The sequence below is a fragment of the Chelon labrosus genome, assembly GCF_963514085.1.
Source record: "Chelon labrosus genome assembly, chromosome: 3".
Taxonomy (NCBI): domain Eukaryota; kingdom Metazoa; phylum Chordata; class Actinopteri; order Mugiliformes; family Mugilidae; genus Chelon; species Chelon labrosus.
Window position 1 is genome coordinate 18,296,049 of NC_140339.1, and position 23,303 is coordinate 18,319,351.

A 23,303-nucleotide genomic window follows, 5' to 3' on the forward strand; every position below is an offset into this window, starting at 1 on the left:
TGTTGTCTAGAGAATGTAACAAAGAGGAGAGGAGAGGGTTGAGAGAAGGAGAGCCATGGAACAGAGGAAGGGGTACTTCTCTAGGGGCGTGGAGACAACAGCACAAAAACACATGTGTGGAAACGATTCTCTGGGGACCAGCTGTGGATTTCTGGAGCTAATTGAATAGGCTGCTCCAACAAATTTACAGGCTGCTCTTTCTTTGGGAAACACATGACAATGGAATTCACACTCTTGCATCACTTGCCTCCACCCACACTACCTTACAGTTCTTGACTTTGTTTCCCCTCTTTGCTCAATATTTCCTGGCAGTCGTGGCGGTGTGTAGTGAGTGCTAGAGGTGCCCAAAGACAAGGGCGCTTACTATGCCAGTCACTTCCTTCTATCTCCACGTCCCTGAGAGACCTAATTGATATTCCAAAGCAGAGTTGGAGCTGCATCTCAGGCTCACCTTAGTCATTAGTGAGCCCCACAGGGCTGTTTGCATTATAATCTCTGATTTAGATTGTGTGTTGCCTCCGTGTCCTTCCCTCGAGGTTGAGCTGTGTGAGCAAAAGGCCACAGTCCTGAGGGATCTGGGCTCAAATTAGACCCTGCATCTGAAGCAAAGGGTTAGAGGCCACGAACTCGCACCTAAACACACAGGTCAGATGAGCAGATTAATATCCCCCCAAGGATTGTCACAGAGCGTGAAGAGTGAAAACCACCATCGAAAGGTCCATCTGGACATTTGTATGGTAACGAGGAAAGTGAAAGTGCTCATAACTCATCAAATCAGGCTTATTCACGGAAGGAGCATGAGAGGAATACTAAAAATTTGCAATCTTCCAATGCGGTACCGTCCATCTATCTGCTGTATTTTCTGGGTAAGGCTGCATGGTGTATGATACATGTATATTAATGCTCTCCTGTGCTTTGCTTAATTGCATGTTTTTCTCGTCAGCCTGTTACACTCTGGTGAATATTTGTACTCATACTTGTCAACACCAAACAAGCACAGATATGCCCTACAGCTCCTGGTTCCCTTGACTAACCTCAACCATGGTTTAGCATCAATCACATCCCTCCCCTCCTAATGTGGGGAGGGCAGATTGTCAAAGCAGTGTGCCTGTTAGGCAATTAACTCTCTTTGTCCTCCCTCCTCCTTCCTTACCCCCCGATTTCCACTTCATTACGTCAGCAGTATCGAGGGACTGAAAGATTTCACCCCTTGGCCACACCGTATTTTGAATGTTCTGTGAACTTGGCGTCACGATCACAGATGGGATTAGTCAGTGTGTCTTTTTTCATACAAATTAGGTCTCACGTCTTGCTTTCCAGATGAATCCCTCACTGTTTTGTCCTAAACAATTCCACTGTGAACTGTCTTGACAATCTTGGCACTTCAGTCTCAATACAGGGAGGGAGACAGAGGACCAGTTCAATTGATGTAAACACAAGAACACTTTATTAAACACGGGGGGCTTTCAGCCTTTTCTGCCTGGCGTATGCAAAATTATAACGTGCTATAACGTGTTGTATTATGAAGCAGATGGTATTGTCCAGCAAGGATCCCTTTCTTCTTATCTGCCGGCTTATTACCTTTTACTGTATATTGTAATGTTGTTGTAACTCTGCGCTCCACATATTCACAGCACACATTTAGATCCTCATAAATGCTGTTGTGTGATCATATTTTAAGACATTATAAAAGCTCCCCAGTTTCAGTGGCAACATTAAAAGCAGTGCTTTCCATGAAGAATGATGCCTTGTATCTGCGCTCTTAGGATGAAACAGAGAGTCCATCTATGTAAGTCCCTTTAACAGGAGGTTTGATGTTGTGCGAGGAATAAAACAAAAAGCAAGTCACCCTGTGATTGAAGGCATTTTCATCGTTTCTGTCTCCTTGTATCTGATACCGAGCCAAGAACAGAGTGCAGGTGCCTGATGACTCTCCTTGAATGAAAATGAAATTAATGGAAAGCAGGTGGGTACTTCAAAGGCTGACTGCTCCAGCGGTATTACCAAATGTGCGTGCAATCGCCAACCTCAGCTGTTGTATCTCTGTCGTGGTGAAGAGGAAGTTGGGATTGTAAATGGAAATAATGACTTAATATTAGAGCCGCTGTGAGTAAAGATGAAAGAGAAAGGATCTGATGGAGTCAACAGTTATTCCAGGGTCAAACTACAGATACAGCTTGTGGCTGAACATTGCTGACAGTCTTGATGACAAAGTGTGTTCTCGTTTTTTTTCTAACAAAGCCATTGTGCCATAAGTCAGCGTACTAGATGTGTGCTTTATTGTTACACTTGCTGGCCTGCTTTCACTGCACTAATAAAACCCATGTTATTGCAGCAATGCTTAAACTCTTTCACTGATCTATTTTAACACCTACGTAACAGATCGAACCAATGGCCCGAACAACAAAGGCGCAGCTTTTTTTAATAATACGTTTATTGGATTTATTAATAATAATAATAATAGTAAATCTCCCAACATGACCCAAAAATTATTTGCGAAATAGCTGGATATCTTCCACAGAAAATGCAGCCACAGCGGTCTTTTATGTGTCTCCAGCAGATTACAGATGGGAAGGAAGGCTGTAGGACAACAAAACGCTGAATGTGTCAGATTCTCAGTCGACTTCAGGAAGTGGTTTATCATCATGTCTTAGATTGAATGCACAATTTTTGGCATCACAGTGGTCTCACTGCGGCTGAACTGTCGCTGTATTGTTCCATTCTGCATCCTTTAACGCAAGAACAGGGAATATTAGGCATGTGCAAGAAAAAGAGATGTTCTACACTGGCAAGCGATGGAACTTTTTTCTGTACATTTTTCATCTATCTTTTATTTGTGTAACAGACTGTTTCCGTCAGGAATAAGGAAGGATCAAATACGTGTATTGCAAAATGCAAGTCTTGCAACATCTGACAGCTGCAAAGTTGAAAGAATGTTTTTTTTCCTGTTCTTTTTTTTTTCAATAATTATGAGCTCTCCTTATGTGATCTTGTGTGTTGTCAGCCGTCAACATTAGCATTAAATCTCCTCTGTGCAAAACCTGTCTCTGTGGAGAACATGTCGCTCTTTTGACAGGAAAGATACAAGTGGTGTGTGGCTGCATTAACAAAATAGCAGTTTTTCAGGTAAAGACCCACAAAAAGAAAACATCACTTTATTCAGTGGATTTGACTGGACTGAAAAACAATGCTTGGGTTGTTGTAACATCACATGTAAGAACTTGTGTCAACTATCCACATGCATTGACTCAGAGAAAGAAGTCATAGGTATGTAAGAGCATCCTTAGCTTTGATTCTGTGCAGCTAAAGGTTGCACTCAATGGGAAGCCTACTCCCCGGCTCCTTCCCTCTGTGGTGCATAGTCGTTGAGATCAATGCTTTCTTTCACTATACCTCACAGGGTACATGGTGTTTCCAGCCGACAGCAGATGCACACAGAAGTCGCACAAAAACAACCAACCTTGCCTCACAACTTAGACTAATCTCTGTGGAATGTTTCGGTGACATGATTTCAAGGCGTTGAGGTTCTCTGCTGGCCGGCCTCTTTAAAGCAGCAATTTCTGTCTCAGAGGAAAGATCCCATGGGATCAATCTGTAATTAAGCAAAAAAATAAATAAATAAATCTCAAGCCTAATATAACCAAAAGAACGTCTAAGGGCATGTACACACATGCAAGCCTTAAAAACAAGGATGAGCTAAAAGAAAGAGAGAATTTAAGCTTTTAAAAAGTTCTACACAAAGTGGGACAGTGACGCTGTCCACCAGGAATTTCTCCATTTTGGGCCACTTTGAAACAAAATTCACTCATAAAGTAGTCACAGAAAAAGTAAGATCTGAACACACTCTAAGGAACCGTTGCTTATGATGATGTACTGGTTTTAACTCAGACTCTTGTTGACCTCTGAGAAAGACTTATCTTAATCCAGTAATAACATAGATGGAGGTTTTATCTAATATCTGAATGAGTAGGGCCCATTTGTTAAAAAACAGGACACTTTTTACACAAATGTCTGTTTCTGTGATGTAACTTTTGGACAGGCAGGCCTTTTACAAGCAAAAAAAAAAAATATTCACATTCACATGGACAGCTATTTTCCCAGTATGATCATGATAAGTGACTCTACATCCACATGGTGTACATTTGACATATATGGAAATCACCATCGGGTTGTTTTTCTACGTCCTTTTTCAGAGAGTTGCCTGTTGCCCTGGAAGAATGATGTCCTTTCTTTGTGCTGTGGCACACTGTGGCTGTTGCCCCTCCGATCCGTGCCAAGGAAAATACAAACTGCTGACTTTGATAACAGCGGGAAATCTGATACATTCTGCATGAACTCTATCAAGGCAAGCGAGTTTCAAATCCCACATGAATGTGTTTACTAATGACCTATCTCGAAAACATTTGTGTAAATGAGGGTCTCATATCGCAAAAGTGCTTTGAAGAACAGTGCACAAGCGTGTCTTGTAGGTGAACCCAGCATGCATACACTATGCATGTCTTTTGTGCATTCAGTGCGCTACAAGTACCATGGGGAATGAGGGGTGGAAAGGGATATTTGTGTGTATGTGTTTGGTGGGAGGAGGGTTTGAACAGTGTCCGAACTGACCTCTGTTTGATATTTCTAAGGGCGGAGTACACATTTCCCAACATATCCACCGCATAAAGACAGAACTGTGTTGAAGGAGAGACGTTATTTCATTCATATTAGGTCATATTGTATATTACAAGACAGTATATCCTAATTATGTTCACTGTTTATACAAATGCCACTCTAAATGACTTTCTGCCTCAACAGGGCTTTATGTTACCATAGGATCCTGTTAAAAGAACTGTTTTGTTTATTGCGTGGATTCCATCAGTGTTTATCTGTGACAAAATGCTCCTGTTAGCAATTAGGGAACTTGCCATTTGCATTTGGTTGTTGTAATTTCAGGTTTTAAAGGAAAAGGGACAGCATAACAAGCCTTTGAAACAGCGGGAAAAAGCCATGTTCACATTGTCACTATCTATGCTTGTACAAGATGAGAAAAGAATTCAAGGCGTGAGAGGTGTGTTACAGTTTGAATGCCTTTGTAGATGGTAATGTTGACTCTGGAAACCTCATGGAGCCCTGGCTGCTGCAGGCCAGGAAACATCACTAGCACTAGGGCCGTGTGGGACCTCTCCTTAAAAAAAAAAAAAAAAAAAGGAAAAAGTTTGAGATTTCTTCACAGCCCATTGTAAGCAATCAGGCAAATAGAAGCTTGCAGCCTTGCAGTGCAGAGACACTTTCCAGAAGGCAGAGAGCAATGCTGAGTGTACTGGCAGGCAAGTCAGCAGACCGACAAGAAGTCAGGACGTATTCTTATATTCTCAGATGGTAACTCCACCAGTAAGTCTTCTGAAGCCCACTCTCTCTCTCCTGGGTGTGATTGCTCTTGAATGCACATTCAGTCTCCTCTACTGGTGCCAGTGAAGAGCTGCAGATGCACTCAACCACAGGCTTACTTTTCAACCCGGCATCTGACTCAACACAAGACTGTACCCACGGGAGGAGGATACACATGTTTTATTGACAGAGCTACAGGTGGTTTGAGTTTCAGCTGCTTGTGGACTGGAAGGGTTTCTTTTCCTTTGTGGTGAGCATCTTTGGAGACAGAATGTTGCCTGTTGTTGTAACATGCTTGGTATTCACCCTGCTGGGCTCCGGGCAGGCTCAGGATGCCACACAGACACGAGGGCAGAGTCAGAGTCAGAATCAGGGCCAGGATGGCTCTGCCACCCCTTGGAGACAGGTCATCCAGTGGGAGAACAATGGCCGGTTGTTTAGCCTACTAAACAGTGGTGCTGAATACATTCCTGCTGGGGCAGAGGCCCAAGACAGAGCTCCCCGGGTGGTGGTGGCGGATGCTCGTCCACGCTCTCCGCGAAGACCTCAGGAGGGCAATGTCCGCCGACAGGCTCCTTCAAGGGCATCATCTGAAACTGTCCGTGGGCAGGCGAGGCATCCTTTTGGCTTTGGACAAGTCCCTGAGAACTGGAGACAAACCACTGGCAGCACGGGTGCTAGCCAGTTCCAGGGATCCTCGAGCAGTCGCTTTCGGCCAGCCACCGGCTCTTCATCGGCGTCATCATCCTCATCCTTTTCATCATCTTCGTACAATATACAAGCCTACCCACAGTATCCATTTCCGCAGCAGTCTCCCGTCCTACCTTACGACCCTAGTTTTGGGGATGGACAAGTCAGGAGCTACGAGCCACCTTTCCAGCCTATTGGTGGAGGGTATGGTGGCGGTGGTGGGTATGCTGCTGGAGGGGTGTATACAGGAGGTAGCTATGCAGCAGGTGTGGGCCCGGTTCTCCCAGGATCTCCTTCTGACTTTACCGACGGTTACTATCAGGGTTATGGCTATGGGTCAAATCCTGTGGTGCCTGCACGTGCTGTTCAGCCACCATTAAGAGATGGTCTGGATCACAGATACACCCACAGTCTCTTCAACGAAGAATCTGCCCCTGCTGTCCCCGATGCCAACCAGGCCACTCCTGTAGTAGTGAGCAGACCCGGACCTGCCAGTCAAACACCAGTCAGGAGCCCCCAGTATGAACAGTTTCCTCCGTTTGGAAGACCCCAGCCTCCATTCGTGCAGCCCTTTCCTTCAGGCAGAAATAATCCAAACTCTGCCATTGAGAACCCCAGCATAAATGTTGGGAGCGTGTTTCGACCCGAACAGAGAGGTACAGTAAGGTTTATTTTGGCTGTTTGTGAACTTACACAGTGTATCTTTCATCAGCTAATCTTTCCAAGACATTTGGGCAAAACTTGATAATAACAGAAAATGCTGTGACACGTGAGTAGAGTGGTAGTAGATGCAGATTTACAGCAGTGTGCTTAGTTTCCAAGGAAATCTTGAAGCACTTAAAATATTTCACATTTTCAGTTAAAAAAAACAAACTCTGCACGTGTTCACTTTAGGCATTCACTCTAGGTATGTCTGTTTCCAAGGCCAAAAATGAAAAGCTTTCTATCTGATCTCTGGTATTTGCACATATGAATGTGAAATATGCAGAAACCCTGGGGAACAGAAGGCCCAGTGCAACTTCAAGCACACGGTCATGTTTTTCCAATATTCCTTTGTCATCTTCAAGAGAAACCCGAGGTAATCGAAAATGGAACAGCTGTTTAAAATTCAGCCTCTTTTTCAGTTTACAAACAGAGCGAAGTGGACACAGGGTTCATCTTTTCCCACTTGTATGGTTATTGAAACCAGGTGTTGAGCAAACCCTGCCAATGCTCGGAGAGAGCCGACACAAGAAACACTGTGTTTTTGTGTGGGGAGTGCTGTGCTACAAAAAAAACAAGTAGATTGGTTCATGAGGCGTGTGGAGATTGGTAATGGTGGTGGTGACCTCATAGTGGGGCTGGTGACAGGGTGTTTGGTGGCTAACTCCTGGTCTTGATGGCAGGAAAGGAGAAACAAGGGAGGGAGATACAGTACTTCCCCACTCCCTGAGGGGGAGGGATAGCGTGGAAAGTCCCTGTTACACATGGGGTCCATCCCTTCAACTACAGGAAATCAAATAAATATTTAGTTGGTTCTTGGGGGAAGAAAGAGTGTCAAGGCATGCAGCACACAGTTTTTTAAAATGTTGATTGGGCAAAGCAGCCACTTTCTTTGAATCTGTTAGCCGTCGCCTTCATTTTAATAAGCTATAGCCGTGCTACATGGAAGAAGATTCTCTTGAGATTTGTGTTAATGAGTGAGATTTTGTGCCTCAATGCAAACAACATGAGGGTCTATGTTCTGAGTCCCGGAGGCTGTGTCTGGTCTGAGCTGAAAATACAACGGGACCTCCACCGAGATTCCCAGACTCTTAATGCAGCTTTATCATTTAGTTTTACTCAATTATTTGCCTTGCTGTGCAGCAGTCTCTCTAGTATGCTGTGTGCCGCAATGATCATTCATTAGGCACTCTAAAGCTGGGAGCCATTTCTGCTGCACAAAAAAGCCAACATGTGTGCAGATGCCTTAGTGCTCTCAGTAATCATTGTGATAAAGATTCAGCCATTGGGAGCTGTTGAAAAGCTGACACTTTCATAGCGCCGCTTCACATCAAGACATTAAGCCGTTATGGTGTCCTATTAGCGCTTGTGATATATACAGTGTATTTAAAATGTTGTTAAAAGACAATAGTGTTTATATTTTAAATCCAAAATAACAGAAACATGTACAAGGCACCGTGATATTTCAAATAAATTATTTATTTCAATGGCCAGGCCTCTCATTGAATAATACAAACTCAGTTTATCCAACCATGTGTGTAAGATGAGTGCATAAACATAAATCTAAGCACAAACAGAGCTACGACTGTTTTATTGTGTGTGGACAAGATGGAGGGCATTATCATTACCAACCAAAATGAATGTTCAGATATCTGCAGTTATTGTACTGTATGTGAGGTGATAAAACAGATTGCATTGCACAACCACTGGCACTTGTGATAGGGCTTAAATCTCTACTATTCCTTACATTGCTGTACAAGGCAAACTGACAAAGAACAGACTCTGCACAACAATGAGTCTGATTTGCTAAACGATTGAAAGGGATGGACCAAATTGATTCCCCAGGGCAGATTACTCTGTGTTAGCAGCATACAGGAAAGAATCTGATTTGGACTGTGGTTCCTCTGAGTGCCTTCTAGTTTTGAAAGCCCCATCTTTGCAGGGGCTTTGCGAATACTGAATTATCTCTGATGAAGTGTGATGCGGCACAATGTCATTTCATCGCGCTGTTCTCACATTCCGTGACAAAACCAGCTGCTGTCATAGGTGAGAATAATTAGGACATAATTTGTGCCTTCATTAAGGTAGCGCTCAGGTTATGTTAATCATTTGTTTTACCAGAACATATTCATATTGAAAGAACAGATTTCAGGACCTCACTTTTGCTAAAAATGAACTTGAATCAGCTGACCACAAAATATGAAATGGTTTATAATCATCAGAACAGATAAGATGCCAGATCATTTACTGCAAGAGGAAGTGGGAAGGATATATCAGCTGTCAAAGGAAACTGTGAATATTAAAGCATCTGCATAGTTAAACGCTGGTATTAAAAGGAGCTTATTGAATTTCAAATATTCAAATCTGTCTGCAGCTAACGGCCCATGGCCTTCGCGTCTTTTATTTTGCTATATTAGAGGGTGTTCAAAAGCCTGGCAAGATTCAGTTTCTTTTCTCCGTGCCCCACTTACAGTGTAATGTGTGGCTTTGTCACATGCTGCTGAGAGCCGATCAGCTTTGGCTTTTCAATACACTTTATCCCTCAGAAAGAGACCCACTTTCACATTTCAAAAGATTAGAGGGCAGAGAACAAAGCTTTCCTGGGGAGAGGGGGGGAAAAAAATTGGGGTTGGGAGTGCTGTTGGAAAACTGGTTTACAGTGTTTACACGGTCTGGCCCAGGAAGCTCCCCCATGTCCTGTATGCCTGCCTGCCTGAGAGAGAGAGAGAGAGAGAGAGAGAGAGATGGGATGTTTACACAGTGCCCACAAAGGCAAAGCTTATATTTAAACACACAGCTGTGGAGGGAAGACTCACCTGTAAGTTAAACTTCAAGAAAATATAAAATGGAAAACTCGCTATCTAGTTTCTATACACTGACTGTAACTGAATGCCTTCACGTAAGTCCAAAATCATAAGACACCAGGTTTTCTCAGTTGTTCTGTCTCCCATGTTTCTAGAGCGACCAGCAGCGTGAATTATAGGTTGTTGTTTTTTTTGTAATTTTTTTCAAACTACCAGGCTTAGAGTTCAGATGATTTGGCTTTCTGTTGATTGAACGAGTTAAGTGTGTCTGACCTTTGTGAGCCGAACTGGGAGCGGTGATAAGCCAGAGACCCTTGCCTGAATGGCCTTTTCTGGAAAGAGACAGACAAACAGCCATTTACTCCGACACGTAAGATCTGATTTTCTTTTCTTTCCTTTTTTTTTTTTCTCGTCTGACTTATGTTTTTCTGACAGATGTGGTCAATGGCCCACTTTAAAAACAGCAGCGATACAAGGTCATTGTTGTTTTGCCCTGGCACACACATTCTTCCTCTTCATGTCTCTGTCTGGTTCCCTCGCTGTATCTCTGTATACCTTTGTCTTTCTACATCTCTTCATCTCTGGCTCTTGCTTGCAGAAACCAAAGTATTAAAGCACAGGCTGCATAACAGCGAGTGCTCGTCTTATACTGATACATTTCCAAGTTTAGCTTTGTCCCTAGCATATATGACTAGCCCTGTTACCGTGTTAAATGATAAGCTGAAGTGACACGTTCATGTTAAGATTTGTGTGATGGAAGATCACATCGCATTAGCCAAGAACGCAAGCAATTACTAGGACAGTTTACCCCGTGTAAACAAGGAGAATTTAGTAAGAAGCCAAATGTAAGTGACACTAAAAGTCAGTGTACTGAAAGTGTAATTATATGTTTTTTGGGAGGGGGTTGCAAATAAGAGATCCAAATGTCAAGCTTGTGCTCTTCCGCCCCAAACTCACCCCTGTCTGACAGGCCCACAGAGCAACAGTGTCTCATTAGAAATCCCCGATAATAATCTGGAATGTACGGTAATTAGTCTCTTCAGCGTGACCCAGTCTTGAACTGCGGGACGTGTCGCTGAATTGTTGCCCGTCACGTCCTCCATCAACAACCCCATATTTACTTGATAAAAATGATGAAAGTATGTGAACAAGCACTGGGGCAGTGTTGACATTTGGATTACTCTGGTGTAAATGACATACACGAAGTGACATTGTTCAAGTATAAATAGCTCCTCTTTAGTTTTTAATATCTGGAGCAGACTTGTGAGTAAATCACAGTTGCCTCTTTCAGCGAGGTTGAATGAATGACATTGTAGGCTGAGCGACGTGTCTATCATTTCAGGTTTGCCTGACCTGGTTCCTGATCCCAACTACGTCCAGGCTTCCACATACATCCAGAGAGCCCACATGTACTCTCTTCGCTGTGCCGCTGAGGAAAAATGTCTGTCAAGGTAAAACCCAATTCTTTATGTCCTTTGCTTGTTTATTCATTTATTCATACGTTTCTTACCTCTTCATTGTGTTCCTTCTGATACCAGAGCATCAAAAACACTCGTGCCCCCTTTGGATTTATTTATTTTTTCTCATATTCAATTCAAAATACTTTAGTTGTCCCCGAGGGGCAAATTGACGCAAGTGTGTTGCAAACGAGTACACATGTCCAATTCGTTCACAGTAAAAAGATGAAATGTAAACGCAGTTCAACAGACTTGGCCAACAACTTCTACAAGACATAAGACATGCGTAATCAGTCTGTACACAAGTAAACTGACCGTGTTTCTGTTCGTGACAATTCCTCATTTAGATGTTTTTCTGCAACAGGGACAGCATTGTGGCTCAGCTCAAAGACAATAAATGGAGACAACAAATTGTGTTCCTTGTCTAAATGTTGCCAAGCATTAAGCAACAAGTCAGCCATCCACTATTCTGTGTTAACCTTTATGTCCATTCTGTACAATAATATCTGAAAGCAATAATGGAAAAAGTTGAGTAACAGCACAAGTGGAGGGAACTAAATCCTGGTCACCTTCAGGGATACAGGCTGTCCTTAGTTTCATTTCTCTGTGTTGGTGGAAAGCATCCCCTGAGCCCCAGGCCTGGGCCCTTTGACTGCCTCTGCACTAAGGACACCATTGAAATGATGGAAGTGTGATGTCCCTGTGGCTGCTCTATTTGCCCTCCTCTCATCACAAGCACACCCATCCCTCAAAGCCCTTTCATATCCTGCCTGAGTTTGCAGCAATCACCGACAGATGGGCTGTTGTAATTTGCCATACACTCCAATGTCAACAACAGTCACAAGATGAATGACTTAGATCTTCAGTGGTATTGTGAACTCGAGGTTGTGCCTACTTTTCCACACACACACACACACACACGCATATACACACACAAAAGAGGGAATTGGGCAACAGTCTGTACACCTCGCTCTGTTCCCCTTCCTCATGTCGAAACTGTGTGTTTGGAGAGATAGTTGTAATCTGTACAATGAATTATTTAGTGGATATGCTTGTGCCTCAAAGCATTCCAGTTCTGCTGTATTTTTTTTTCTCTTGTCTTAGTTATGAGAAACAGACACGCCGACATTCTTTTTTTCAGACACATGGCAAGTTTTCCCTATCGTTCTTTGTCTTCATGTACGCATATGTCTCCCATTCAGCACTGCCTATAGCCCTGAGACCAGTGACTATGATGTAAGGGTCCTGCTGCGATTCCCACAACGAGTGAAGAACAAGGGCACCGCTGACTTCATGCCTAACAGGCCTCGTCATACCTGGGAATGGCACAGCTGTCATCAGTAAGTGATAATACATTATAATACATATCACCCAGCTAGCTAATTGTGTTGCACGTGCTACAATGTCAGCCGTTATCAAACATCTCTATAAATGTCTTTATGATTATACCCTAGGAGGGGTATTATGGGGTTGTGTGTAAGTACAGTAGCATATAGTCCCATTCTTTTGAACCTTTAACTAGAAGTTGGTGTTAAAAGGTCAAAGTTCTCTGAGACCTCACAAAACACGTTTTGGCCAAAACTGAAGAATTCATCATGACAAACGTTCACAGAAAAGTCTGACAGGACTGTAGTGTATATCCAGCACTTTCAAAGCATTACCTGAGAGGCAAAGGTGTTTGAGTGGAGGTTTGTAATGGTGATAAAGTGGAAGTGAAATATGATATTAAAAATTTAATTTTTATAATTTTTTGCTAGTTAGCTAGCTAGTGAGCAAGCCGCCATTTTGGATTGACGTCACTGTCTAAGTCATGGGGTTGGTCCGTTGCTTGGGCTACTTAAGACAGTCGAGCATTTCTGAACCACCATCAACAAACACTTATGCTGTACGTATATTTCACATAGGAGAGGGTGGAGATCTAACCTTGAACAATAAGCTCATAATTCATATTAAATCAAAAATAACTTGATTTAACTTCGTTGGTAAGATCAGTTTTGTAAAGAGTTTTTATTTTTAGGTTTAGGTTGACAAGCTAGGGGAGACCTACTTGAAATATCTCAGGCAACAGTGAGGTTATATTGGCTCCTTTATCATTGCTCAATGACTTTATATTTCATGTAGTCGGCTTGTACCTCCATTTCCACACGTCAGCCCTCTGACGCTAGATCCCGGCTCTCCTTTGCTATTCTCATCTTGGAGGAATGTTGACTGGCCGTTAGGAGATTGGCACTGTTGTTGCTGCCTGACATCAGTCTACATTTACACAGTGGTTCCCAGGAGGCAGAAAGCCAAGGCAATCATTCCACTGGCTGTGTGATCAGAATGACAAATCAATCCATTTTTTTCTGTCAATCTGTGACTCCAGATCACACAGCCGCTAAAGTATGATGGCATGGATATGGGTTACTGGGACAGAGTGTTTGGTTACAAAAAAAATCTCTTTAAGGGAAGAACATTTCTAGCCCAGATTCTCACAATAAACTTCCCTGCCCTACATTTTTGTCACATAAGTTGTGTATTTGACAGTTTTGCTTTTTACTACATTCACTCCTATCTTTCGTTCCTGAGTATAAAAAAAAGGGAAGGGAACAGCATCCTCCTGTGTATTGTGAACTGGTAAAATGTTGGATTTTTTTTCAACACAAATGGGGACAAAGAATTTTACTTGTAATGCCAGCCAGTTTGGGATCCATAAGAAGTCATTAAACATGCTTTGTTTATCGTTCTCCCTTATGCTACAACTTTTGTTAAGCTATGTGACCTTTGTGCTCAGAGATCGGGGTAGCTATTTGTGCAGGTGGTTGAACATATGTCTTCACATCCTGGTTGCACATTTCGGGAGGCAAACGTCAGGCCGCTGCTAAACACTCCTCAAAGAACCTACTGTAGCTCCCAGTGTTTTATAACCAACACTGTGATCTAAGCAACGCTCAAAGTCTCGTTTGTTGCAACACATGTGGAAAATGACTCACAACTATGAAGAAGGATTGGAATGTACATTACGATTACAAGCTAGCTACTCTTGTTAAATCCCCTATGTGTCCTTCCAACATTACATTCTCTATAGCTGACATAGTCAGTGTGGAGATCCAGGAATCCAAGGAGGCAGGGGACCCTTCCAGGCACCTCGTCGCCCTGCACCTCCCGCTCTCAGTCTTCTTTTTTCCTCTGTTTCCTGCACTCTTTCATTTTGTTTCACACACACACACATACACACTTCTACTGCAGATAATCATCTCAAGACTGCCACAGAAATGAATGCCAGTTGCGGGAACACAAACAAAGACTGCCATTCAGCTTTCCAGGCCCTCAAGTTCTGACTAAATGCACTCAGACATGCATTGCAACATGCGTACCCATATTCGCTCATAAAATAAGCCTATAAACAGACACAGATATGAATGCATGTACGTCAACAGAGACAAAGAAAGACAGACAGCGATTAATACCCAGAGTCACAGTAAAGATACTGATCAACCTCAAATAACAACAGACAGGTCTACCTGGGAGCAGCTCCTAATTGGTTGCCTCTCATATGGAACAAATGATTCCTTGAATGGGCACTTGCTCCATCAGTGGAAAGTACCCACTTTTCCTTCCAAGTCATCCTTCAATCTTTAATGACTGTTCCAGTAAAAGCTGTTGCCGTGTTGAAACATGGGCCATGAAGTAAGGCAAAAGGGCAATATTTATATAGGCTGACTTTGTCTGACTGTAACAGATCCAGAGCTTACCTCAACCACTACAGTCAAAGCAACTAAAGCATAGAGCAATTAGAAGAATTGGGCAAAAATCATTACAGTTACTACCCTAGGATCTGTTTACCTCCTTTAATATATAATTTCAGTATGTTGCCACATTGCCATCAGCCTTTTCTGTTCCCCTCCTTTCCCTCTTGAAAACAAGTTGAATTAAATAATAGACATAATATTAATAATAATACTAATTGACATAACATAATATTCCTATCAGAATATGAGTCTGGTAACACGCCATTTGGATTTTCACCATAGGGCGTGTTTTAAGCGATACAGAGAATATAACCTCTGCATGTGAGTGGATTGTCCTACAATGGCATATATCCTTCTAGTAAAAGTAATCTTAATCGGTGCTAACACTTCACGGCTCTCAGATGACATGTATGACTACGCTGCTGTTACTGTTATGTCCATCAAATCCTAAAGCCCGCCCAAATGCTTCGATTGGTCTGGCAGATCTTCACCGGGCCATAATGTATCCTGATTCCCCCACTAAAATTTTATGGGCCTGGTGTCCAGGCTATGTTCCTCAAACATCCCCCTGACATTGTAGTTGTATCAACTTCTCATCTTTTCAGTTTTACAGTGGAACAAGCCTTGGATGTACCCATAGGATACATAACTAAGACTTGTGCTATAGCGTATGTCCCAAACATGGTCTATTCTGGATCAAGTACAAGAAGACATATTAGATATAGTGAATGTGGGAAAAGATAAAAAATGAAAATGTAACCTGCTATAAATAACAACCAAACATTTAGCTTTTCTCTTCCTACATGAGATTATGTTCTCATTTTTCTCCATGCAAACATGCACTTGCCAGAATTCTGTGTGCAGCAGTCTTGTGGAAGTGAATAGCATCCTGGGTCACTTTCATTTTTGGTACAGGACCAAACCATACAGCAGTTAATATTGCAGATGATTTCAAATGGACCAGCTCACTGCCTGAGAGGGTCACTCAGTTCATATCGCGGTTCACTTGAAATGATCAGCAGCCATGTGCATCCAGGCTTTTCTAAGCTGCTAAAGCTGTGCAAATACACACGAGCGCACTGCAACAAGTGCACAAATGTTCTCATACTGTGATATACACACTCAGATGTGTGCGTGCAAGCTTGAAAATAGCCGCATGTGCACGCGCACAAATGCCTGCACGCCATCTCTCATGCGCGCAACACCTCTGATCTTGCCGATTGGCACAAACTAATTAACAACATTCATACATCATTAGGGCGTTAATGCTTTGCCTCGCCAATGCTTTATTATTGCCATTAATTAGTACCTATTATCCACTGATGATTTATGATGTGTTCAGTCAAGGTGCAACATCACTTACAAAAATGCTAACAGCTGAGGTCAACAGGATGAATATACAGCATATAAATCTACTGTCTGACTCAAAAGTTACCTGTTACATTTCAGTGGCAGTGGCAATGTGATTACAGTAGCATCTTAACAACCTTAATAAAGACACTATCATTTCTGCTTTGATACTTTTGTATAGTGACGTAGTACTAAAATAAACTCTTTGATTGCCCACCTCAGCTAAGACACTTTGCTTTTGTTTGTTCCGACAGGCACTACCACAGCATGGATGAGTTCAGTCATTATGATTTACTCGAGGTCAGCACTGGCCGTAAAGTGGCTGAGGGACACAAGGCTAGCTTCTGTCTGGAGGACACCACCTGTGACTTTGGGCATTTGAAGCGTTACGCCTGCACCTCTCACACTCAGGTAATGCAGCAAACAAACACACAAGTAGAGATAATCTGCCTTGAGACGGGGTCCCCATTTACTGCGTTCATGAGAAAACGTCATATGAATGACCCCCTCATCTGGTATTCACAACCTCGTAAGTGGAAATGGTTGGTAATGTCCAAAATTGTGACATGTTTCGGACATTTTCAGAAATGGCGGAAGCAGTTTGTGGATTAATACATTTTAACTTATGTCTGTGAATATTCTAGGTTATAGTATATCTACGAATAAAGCTAAACCAAATCACCTTCATCCAAGTGGCTTCTGCAGTTCTAAATGACTGATGGTTTTATTGGAAACATCTAAGGGTGGTGGCTACTTGTAACTCAGGTGACCTGAGTGTATTAATGACCCAATTAGAGGAAGTTGTTCAGATTAACCTCGGTGGTGTCCTGTTTTTTCACAATTAGCGGCCCTCTACTTCCAGACTTTAAGTGGTGTCTCAGTCCACCTCCCCTGTTCAGAGAGGTGTTTTACAATTTTGCAAAGATGGCTTCTGTGGTGGCAGCTTTATTTTTTCATGTTTCAAACCAACGGTCTTCTCATGGAGAATGTGCATGTTATTGTCCCCCAATGTAATTTAGTTAGATGGCGTTTTCTTCGTAATTCTATGTTTAAGAAATGATCATACACCCAACAGCCTCATCCTTTCTTCATGTCTTTGCATTGGCTTCTGGACACCAACAGTTGCCTAGCAGTGGTGTGCTCATAACTTCATTGACCTGTTCATTCATTCATTCATTTTCTGTAACCACTTGTCCTCTGGAGGGTCGCAGGGGGGCTGGAGCCTATCCCAGCTGTCCCAGACACAGGGAGAACTTGAACACTCTGCACAGGAAGGCCTCAGTCGACCAATGGTTTCGAACCCAGAACCTTCTTGCTGCCACCACACCACTCTGCCACCCATTGACATGTTTATTATTATCTACTATTTGATTCTTGAGACTGTTTTTAGCTCAGATCAGTACTCCTCATGAATCCCCCAACCCCCTTCTCTGTTTCTTCAGGGTCTGAGCCCCAGCTGCTACGATACATACAACGCTGATATAGACTGCCAGTGGATCGATATCACAGACATCCAGCCTGGAAACTACATACTAAAGGTAAGTGGGATTACGACATGCATGCGCATGACAAGTTTCAGGACAGTGCGAGGTCAGATTTTATGGAGTGAGCGAGCGCCGAGGCCGCCGAAACAAATCGATCCGGGTCATTAAGTTTTTAGGTTTCTTGTTATCTGGAATTTTTAAGGTTTGCAGAAGTTCATGGCTCAGTGCCACTGGATTCTCATCCATCATATTGTCTGTTTCCATGCATATTTTATTTGGTCAATATAGCTGCAGGATGTCCACAGAAACAGATCTATACGTGCTCCGAGGTGTGCGTTCTGAATACATTTTCTTTTGATGCAGTGCCACTTCCGTTTAGATGTCATGCATGCTTGTTTGAGATCGTGACTGTGGTGAAATGTGATGTCCTCTCTGTCTTTTATCTGCAGCTCCAAGTTAATCCCAAGTTCTTGGTGATGGAGTCAGACTTTACCAATAACGTGGTTAGGTGTAACATTCACTACACAGGACGGTTTGTCACAACAACAAACTGCAAGATAGCACAGTAAGTAAAATGGCGTGGTTGTTTTTTTTTTTAAATTGGCAATCGCTTGATGGTTTTAGTAATTCACTGGCAGGTTGTTCATTGCATTTTTAATGTTCTAAGAATCTGCTTTTGCAGATTGGAAACTGGGAAAATCTGTAAATCAGTATTTTTGCCACTTTCCCACTACTGCTAAACCACACGACGGGGTGGCCGCTAAATGCAGTTATGTGAAGAGCCTTGCAGTGTTTTGAAGTACTTAGTGAACTTAATGGGTTCCACGATGAAATATTTCCTGTTTTAATGAATTATGCTCTCATTCTCCCGTTAAGATTAACAGCCTCTGAAACTTTGATATTTTCCCTCAAAGGGAGATGTAGGGCTGTTGAACTTGCTAATGGTGCTATTAGGAAGTGTATCATTGCACTCAGAATTACTGTCATATCCTCTTCAGAAGACTTTATACAAAGAGGTTCAAGTGGTCCGGCTAGCCTCCCTTAGTTTCACTGGTGCTATGAAAGAAACACTTAAAAATATGTTTGCCAGATCACAGAAAGCTGGATAGAAGAGTTTGGTTTTTTAAAGCACTGATGATTAGAAAAGAACTGCCTGGTGCAGTCAGGTTGCAGACAGTTAAATGTATTATTATATATTTTTTGTCTTTCTTTGGCATCACATTATATTTAAACAAATTTTCAGTGGCTAGATATACACTACATTTTGATTTTGAACCAATTGGCACATTTGGCTATGAAAGTACATCTTGGAACAAAACACTAAGAAAGGATCATTGTATTATTGAACAACTCACTGGAATCACTTTTTGTTTGCAGACATTTGCTTTAGGTAATTCCACCAAATGCTAGCTCAATATGTTGCAGCACAGAAGCAACATAGTAACCCTTTAGAAACCTAACAGCATAACCCATACATTTCCAAAAGTCTGAATACTCTAGATAAAGACCTCAGAAGCTGTCTGTGAAATTATTTTACAGTAATAATTTAAAAGGTAAAATGTCAAAATTACAGTTTAGAAGTTTCCATCAGAAGCCAGAAGTTTTTATTCCACCTTTTCCCCCACTACATTGCAGTGCGACCCTTCAGTGAGTCTGGAGCGTCACAATTCCTCTAACATAAGTGTTGTTTGTCGTCTGTTTCTGTTGCAGGTCTTGATCAGTCTCTGGAAGGCTGCCACATTAGAGTGAACCCTGATCGCTATTCCATTGAAATGTGAATGGAATCCATTTGTTGTTGGTTCATTGTTGGTGTTGTTTGTCTCTAATTCTTCATGCTCTTGTGGGATCCCGGGTCCACGACAAGTGAGGGTTCCACTGGCGCCGAGACTGTAGAGGTTTCAAATAAACATGCACACTTGCACACCGTTGCATAATGTATATTGCATGTCGATATCCCAATAATGAACCAACACTTCACATCCCTGCAACCTACGCTGTGATATTGTCCAGCCAAGTACATTTCTCACATTGCAGCTCTTCCAGTCCGATTTGGTTACGTGCTAGGACATATCATTGACTTTCAAAATAGGTGTTTACTCCATATCCACACACAGAGTCGCTCTCTTTGAATTATAAATAGCATGAAATGGTGCCTGCGCTGCAGTGAGGGCTTCCAGACGAGTCAGGGTTCAGCTGCAATCCAACAAATAAAATTAGGCGACATAGTCTTCCCAGGGCCATTCATCCATGTAGTGTTGGGACAGACAGCAATGCCCAGTGACTCAGAAGAACTGTAATGTGTTTTCTCTCTCTCTCTCTCCCTCTCTCTCCCTCTCTCTCCCTCTCTCTTCACTGCCTCAGCGGGTCAAGCTGGGATACTGTGATTTTCTGGGCACGTTGTGTTTAATGTTGTGTTAACAGCAAGAGTGAGACAGCAGGTCATATTTGCATTTGTCAACATCAAATTATAAGTCAGCAAAAAGACAGACTGTCAGTGCTGGACGCTGTGCTCCTCTAAATCCTTGCATATTTGGCGCCGCGTCCCCATTCCTTTCTTATTTCAATAAAACAGGAACAGGAAGCTCGGTTGGCAGAAAAGGGTGCTATCCAAAAAACAAAAACAAAGAAAAAACAAAAGCTGCAGCACGTAAGCTGTGTCACACCGTGATCGCTTCTTCAGCTACCGACACTGGTCAGACGGCACACCTTTTAAAGAATGTATATACAAATATTCCACTGATGCATGACTTAAATGATAGAGATTATTTTGTTGTAACTGATAACTGTACTATGTTTATCCATTTTGGCTTGTAATTGTGAAGCTCAATGAGTTTATATATTTTTTTCTTGATAATCAGAATTATTCAATTAGTATGTGTTGTTGGAAGAAAACACTACTGCTAAGACTCAGTATTAGAGTGCCAGAAAGCTGTTTCTACCTACCTCTCCAACTGAGTGAGCTATGTCCAATACATATCCCTGCAATAGTTTACTATGGCCTTGTACCACACAGCTGATACCCTCAAATCAGCTGTTTATATATATATACTTAAGGTTTCAGCCCCTGTCCATTTGGCAACACTTGTTGTGTGTTTACACTAAAGGTCCCTGGAGACAGCAGGCTTTACTTGAACAGTTACGTTTGCAGAAACACAGCAGAAGTGGTGGATCTGTTTGCAGAGCAGCCAAACAAACTCATCCTGTTTTAGCAGTCGGTAATTTTTTTTTAAACCGAGCAGCGTGCCACACAGTTCCATTTCTCCCTGCACTATTTAAAACAAATCTTCCCTCAAAGAAGGCCCCGCATTACCATTGTCTTGTTTCCCTAAGGCATTTTTGATGATGAACTGAAACATTGCATTTCTTGTGTGCTCTACAATAAAAGGCACCTTGTGTTTTGTCAGTGGAGCACTTTTATTGTGAGGCGGCGACAGTACAAAATATTCCGTTGGTAACTTCTTACAGTAGATATATACCATAGTGTAAAGGGTCTGAACAGCAAACTGGGAGGATGTCAGGGGTGAGATTAAACTACAAGCAATAGCACTTGACCACTGACCCTGTCAGAGTCCAGTTGTTTTAGCTTTGTGTTTTGGAAATTCCTTGACCTGGATGACTGAGAACTTTCACAGACAAATACTGTTAGAGTATATAGAGCCAGTGTGTAGGATTTGGGGAGATCTATAAGCAGAAAGTCTTTATTGTATAACCACTTGAAAATAAGAATGCTTGTGTTTTCATTAGTTGTTTCTATTCCACAAAACCCTCCATCATACGAGAAAGTACGTCTACAGTAGCCCAGAACAGTCAAACTAAAGACTTATTCTGTGGAGTGCTTTTTGTGTTTTTTTCTCATTTTAGTGACCAGTGTAGGTTTCCCTACAAGCTTAGTAAAGGAGGGGTGAGGGGGGGTGCTGTCAGTTAGTTGTAGTATGCAATCTCACCACTAGGTGGCACTAAATCCTACACACTGCTCCTTTAAATGCTTGTTCAACTTACATATTATTTAATAGCCACTCCTGTAGAAAGCTTGGGTATTAGTACATGTTATTTGACTAGGTGAGTACTGCACAACAGTTGCTCAAATAAGCATTGATTAAATGTTAATAAACTGTTCTCAAGACAATTAATTGCTTTAATCTGATGATGTGCCAACTGTTAAATCAGGTTTTTTTAGCAGATGAATTCAAATTAGGCAAACTCTTAAGAACCCAATGTACTGGTCATATTCTGCAGGTATTTCATATTGTACTGTAAATACTCAGTCATCTTATTCTTGATCATGCTGTCCACACTAGCATCACACGGAATAATGTTATTCAGTGGACAGGGGTAAGTGACGGTTATATTCCACATGTGACATGTTTTGATGCAAAGCTGTATTTCTCTAAAAGTGAACACCTGTCAACCAACGTCTTATATAATAAATACACTTTCATGTTTGCTGTGTGCACACGTTGGAATATGAAACATATGCGCCGCTCTTAGGGCAGTGGTTCACTGTGCTGCATGCGAGCACACATCTGCAGGTTTATACAGAATATATACCGGGTGATCCAAAGGAAATGCCATACGACAGGTGTGACAAGTTGCTGAAATCCTCTCCTTCTTATAAGATTAGGTGTGATATGTTTAATGCAGGAAGGTATTTCCGTGGGTGCAGCGTGTTATTTTGTCATGCATGATTCAGGCAGGGATGCAAACCAGACCTTTAAATTATGGAAAAAATACACACTGCATATGAGATGCCCAGAAACAGTGAATGCAACTGTACTGTGGACACCAAATGAATCAGTTATGGTCTTGTCAAGTTTCCACTATTTGACATGTGTGAGCAAATCTGATTTGGTCATATTTCCATCATTGTCACCCGCTGTCACCAGAGAGCCTCAGTCATTTCTACAAGTTTTCCTTCCTGTCGCAAATAAACATTCAGTATCGCCTACCTTGTTTCAGCAACTAAGACCAATCACATTATGGCTGAAGGGTCATTCTGGGTCACGCACCGTGTTGAGGAACTTATAATGTTGTCAAAACTGCACAAAAAGAGATCCTATTTTATGTAATCAATTTATTTTTTCATCTCCATACTAAAGAAGGACTGGGATAGAGTTAATAAATAATGATAATGCACCATGCTGTAATGTAAACTAATTAAGAGTGCTGGGAACGTAGAGCATGCACAAAAACATCAAACACAAATACACAATCATTTCTGTCCAGGAGTTCATTCACAATCCAGCTTGAATGGCAACTTTGAATTTAAATGAAACGTTGCCTGTTATTCAACCCTTTGAGTTTGATTTAATTATTTACCAGATGAGAACTAACACTGTTAGACGATGCAAATAATGCATTGTTTTGGGCTCGACTTTTAAGCCAGCATGAATGAGAAGTCCTTAAAAATGCTCAAACGTTTGAATATTTAAACATGTTAAACTTGGGCCTTTTGAGGAAATCCCTTTGATGGGACTCGAACAACGTTGAGTATACAATGGAGGTGAATCAGCACAAAAAAAAAAAAAAGCTTGCAAAGTTTACATTTATCCTTGCACCGGCGAGCAGAGAGCAGGTTTCTGTTGCGAGAAAATGTGTTAAACACAGACATTCCTCGTAGAAGTATTTCCCGTCCCCAGGAGGAATTAGAATCCATTATCTTGTTGTTTTGATACGTACGTTTCACTCTCATATTTGGTCTGTGTTAACAAAACCACG

General features: G+C 42.0%; 1 protein-coding gene across 1 annotated transcript; it reads left to right on the top strand.

Moving 5' to 3' along the window:
• The first annotated feature begins 5,255 nt into the window (after positions 1 to 5,255).
• Positions 5,256 to 22,599, top strand: loxl1 (lysyl oxidase-like 1). The gene is made up of 7 exons (XM_084541601.1): positions 5,256 to 6,716; positions 10,909 to 11,017; positions 12,226 to 12,363; positions 16,359 to 16,515; positions 17,547 to 17,642; positions 18,038 to 18,153; positions 19,299 to 22,599. Exons 1-7 carry the CDS (start codon positions 5,642 to 5,644, stop codon positions 19,303 to 19,305), a joined length of 1,698 nt encoding a protein of 565 aa, XP_084397727.1. The 5' UTR covers positions 5,256 to 5,641; the 3' UTR covers positions 19,306 to 22,599.
• The last annotated feature ends 704 nt before the right edge of the window (positions 22,600 to 23,303 follow it).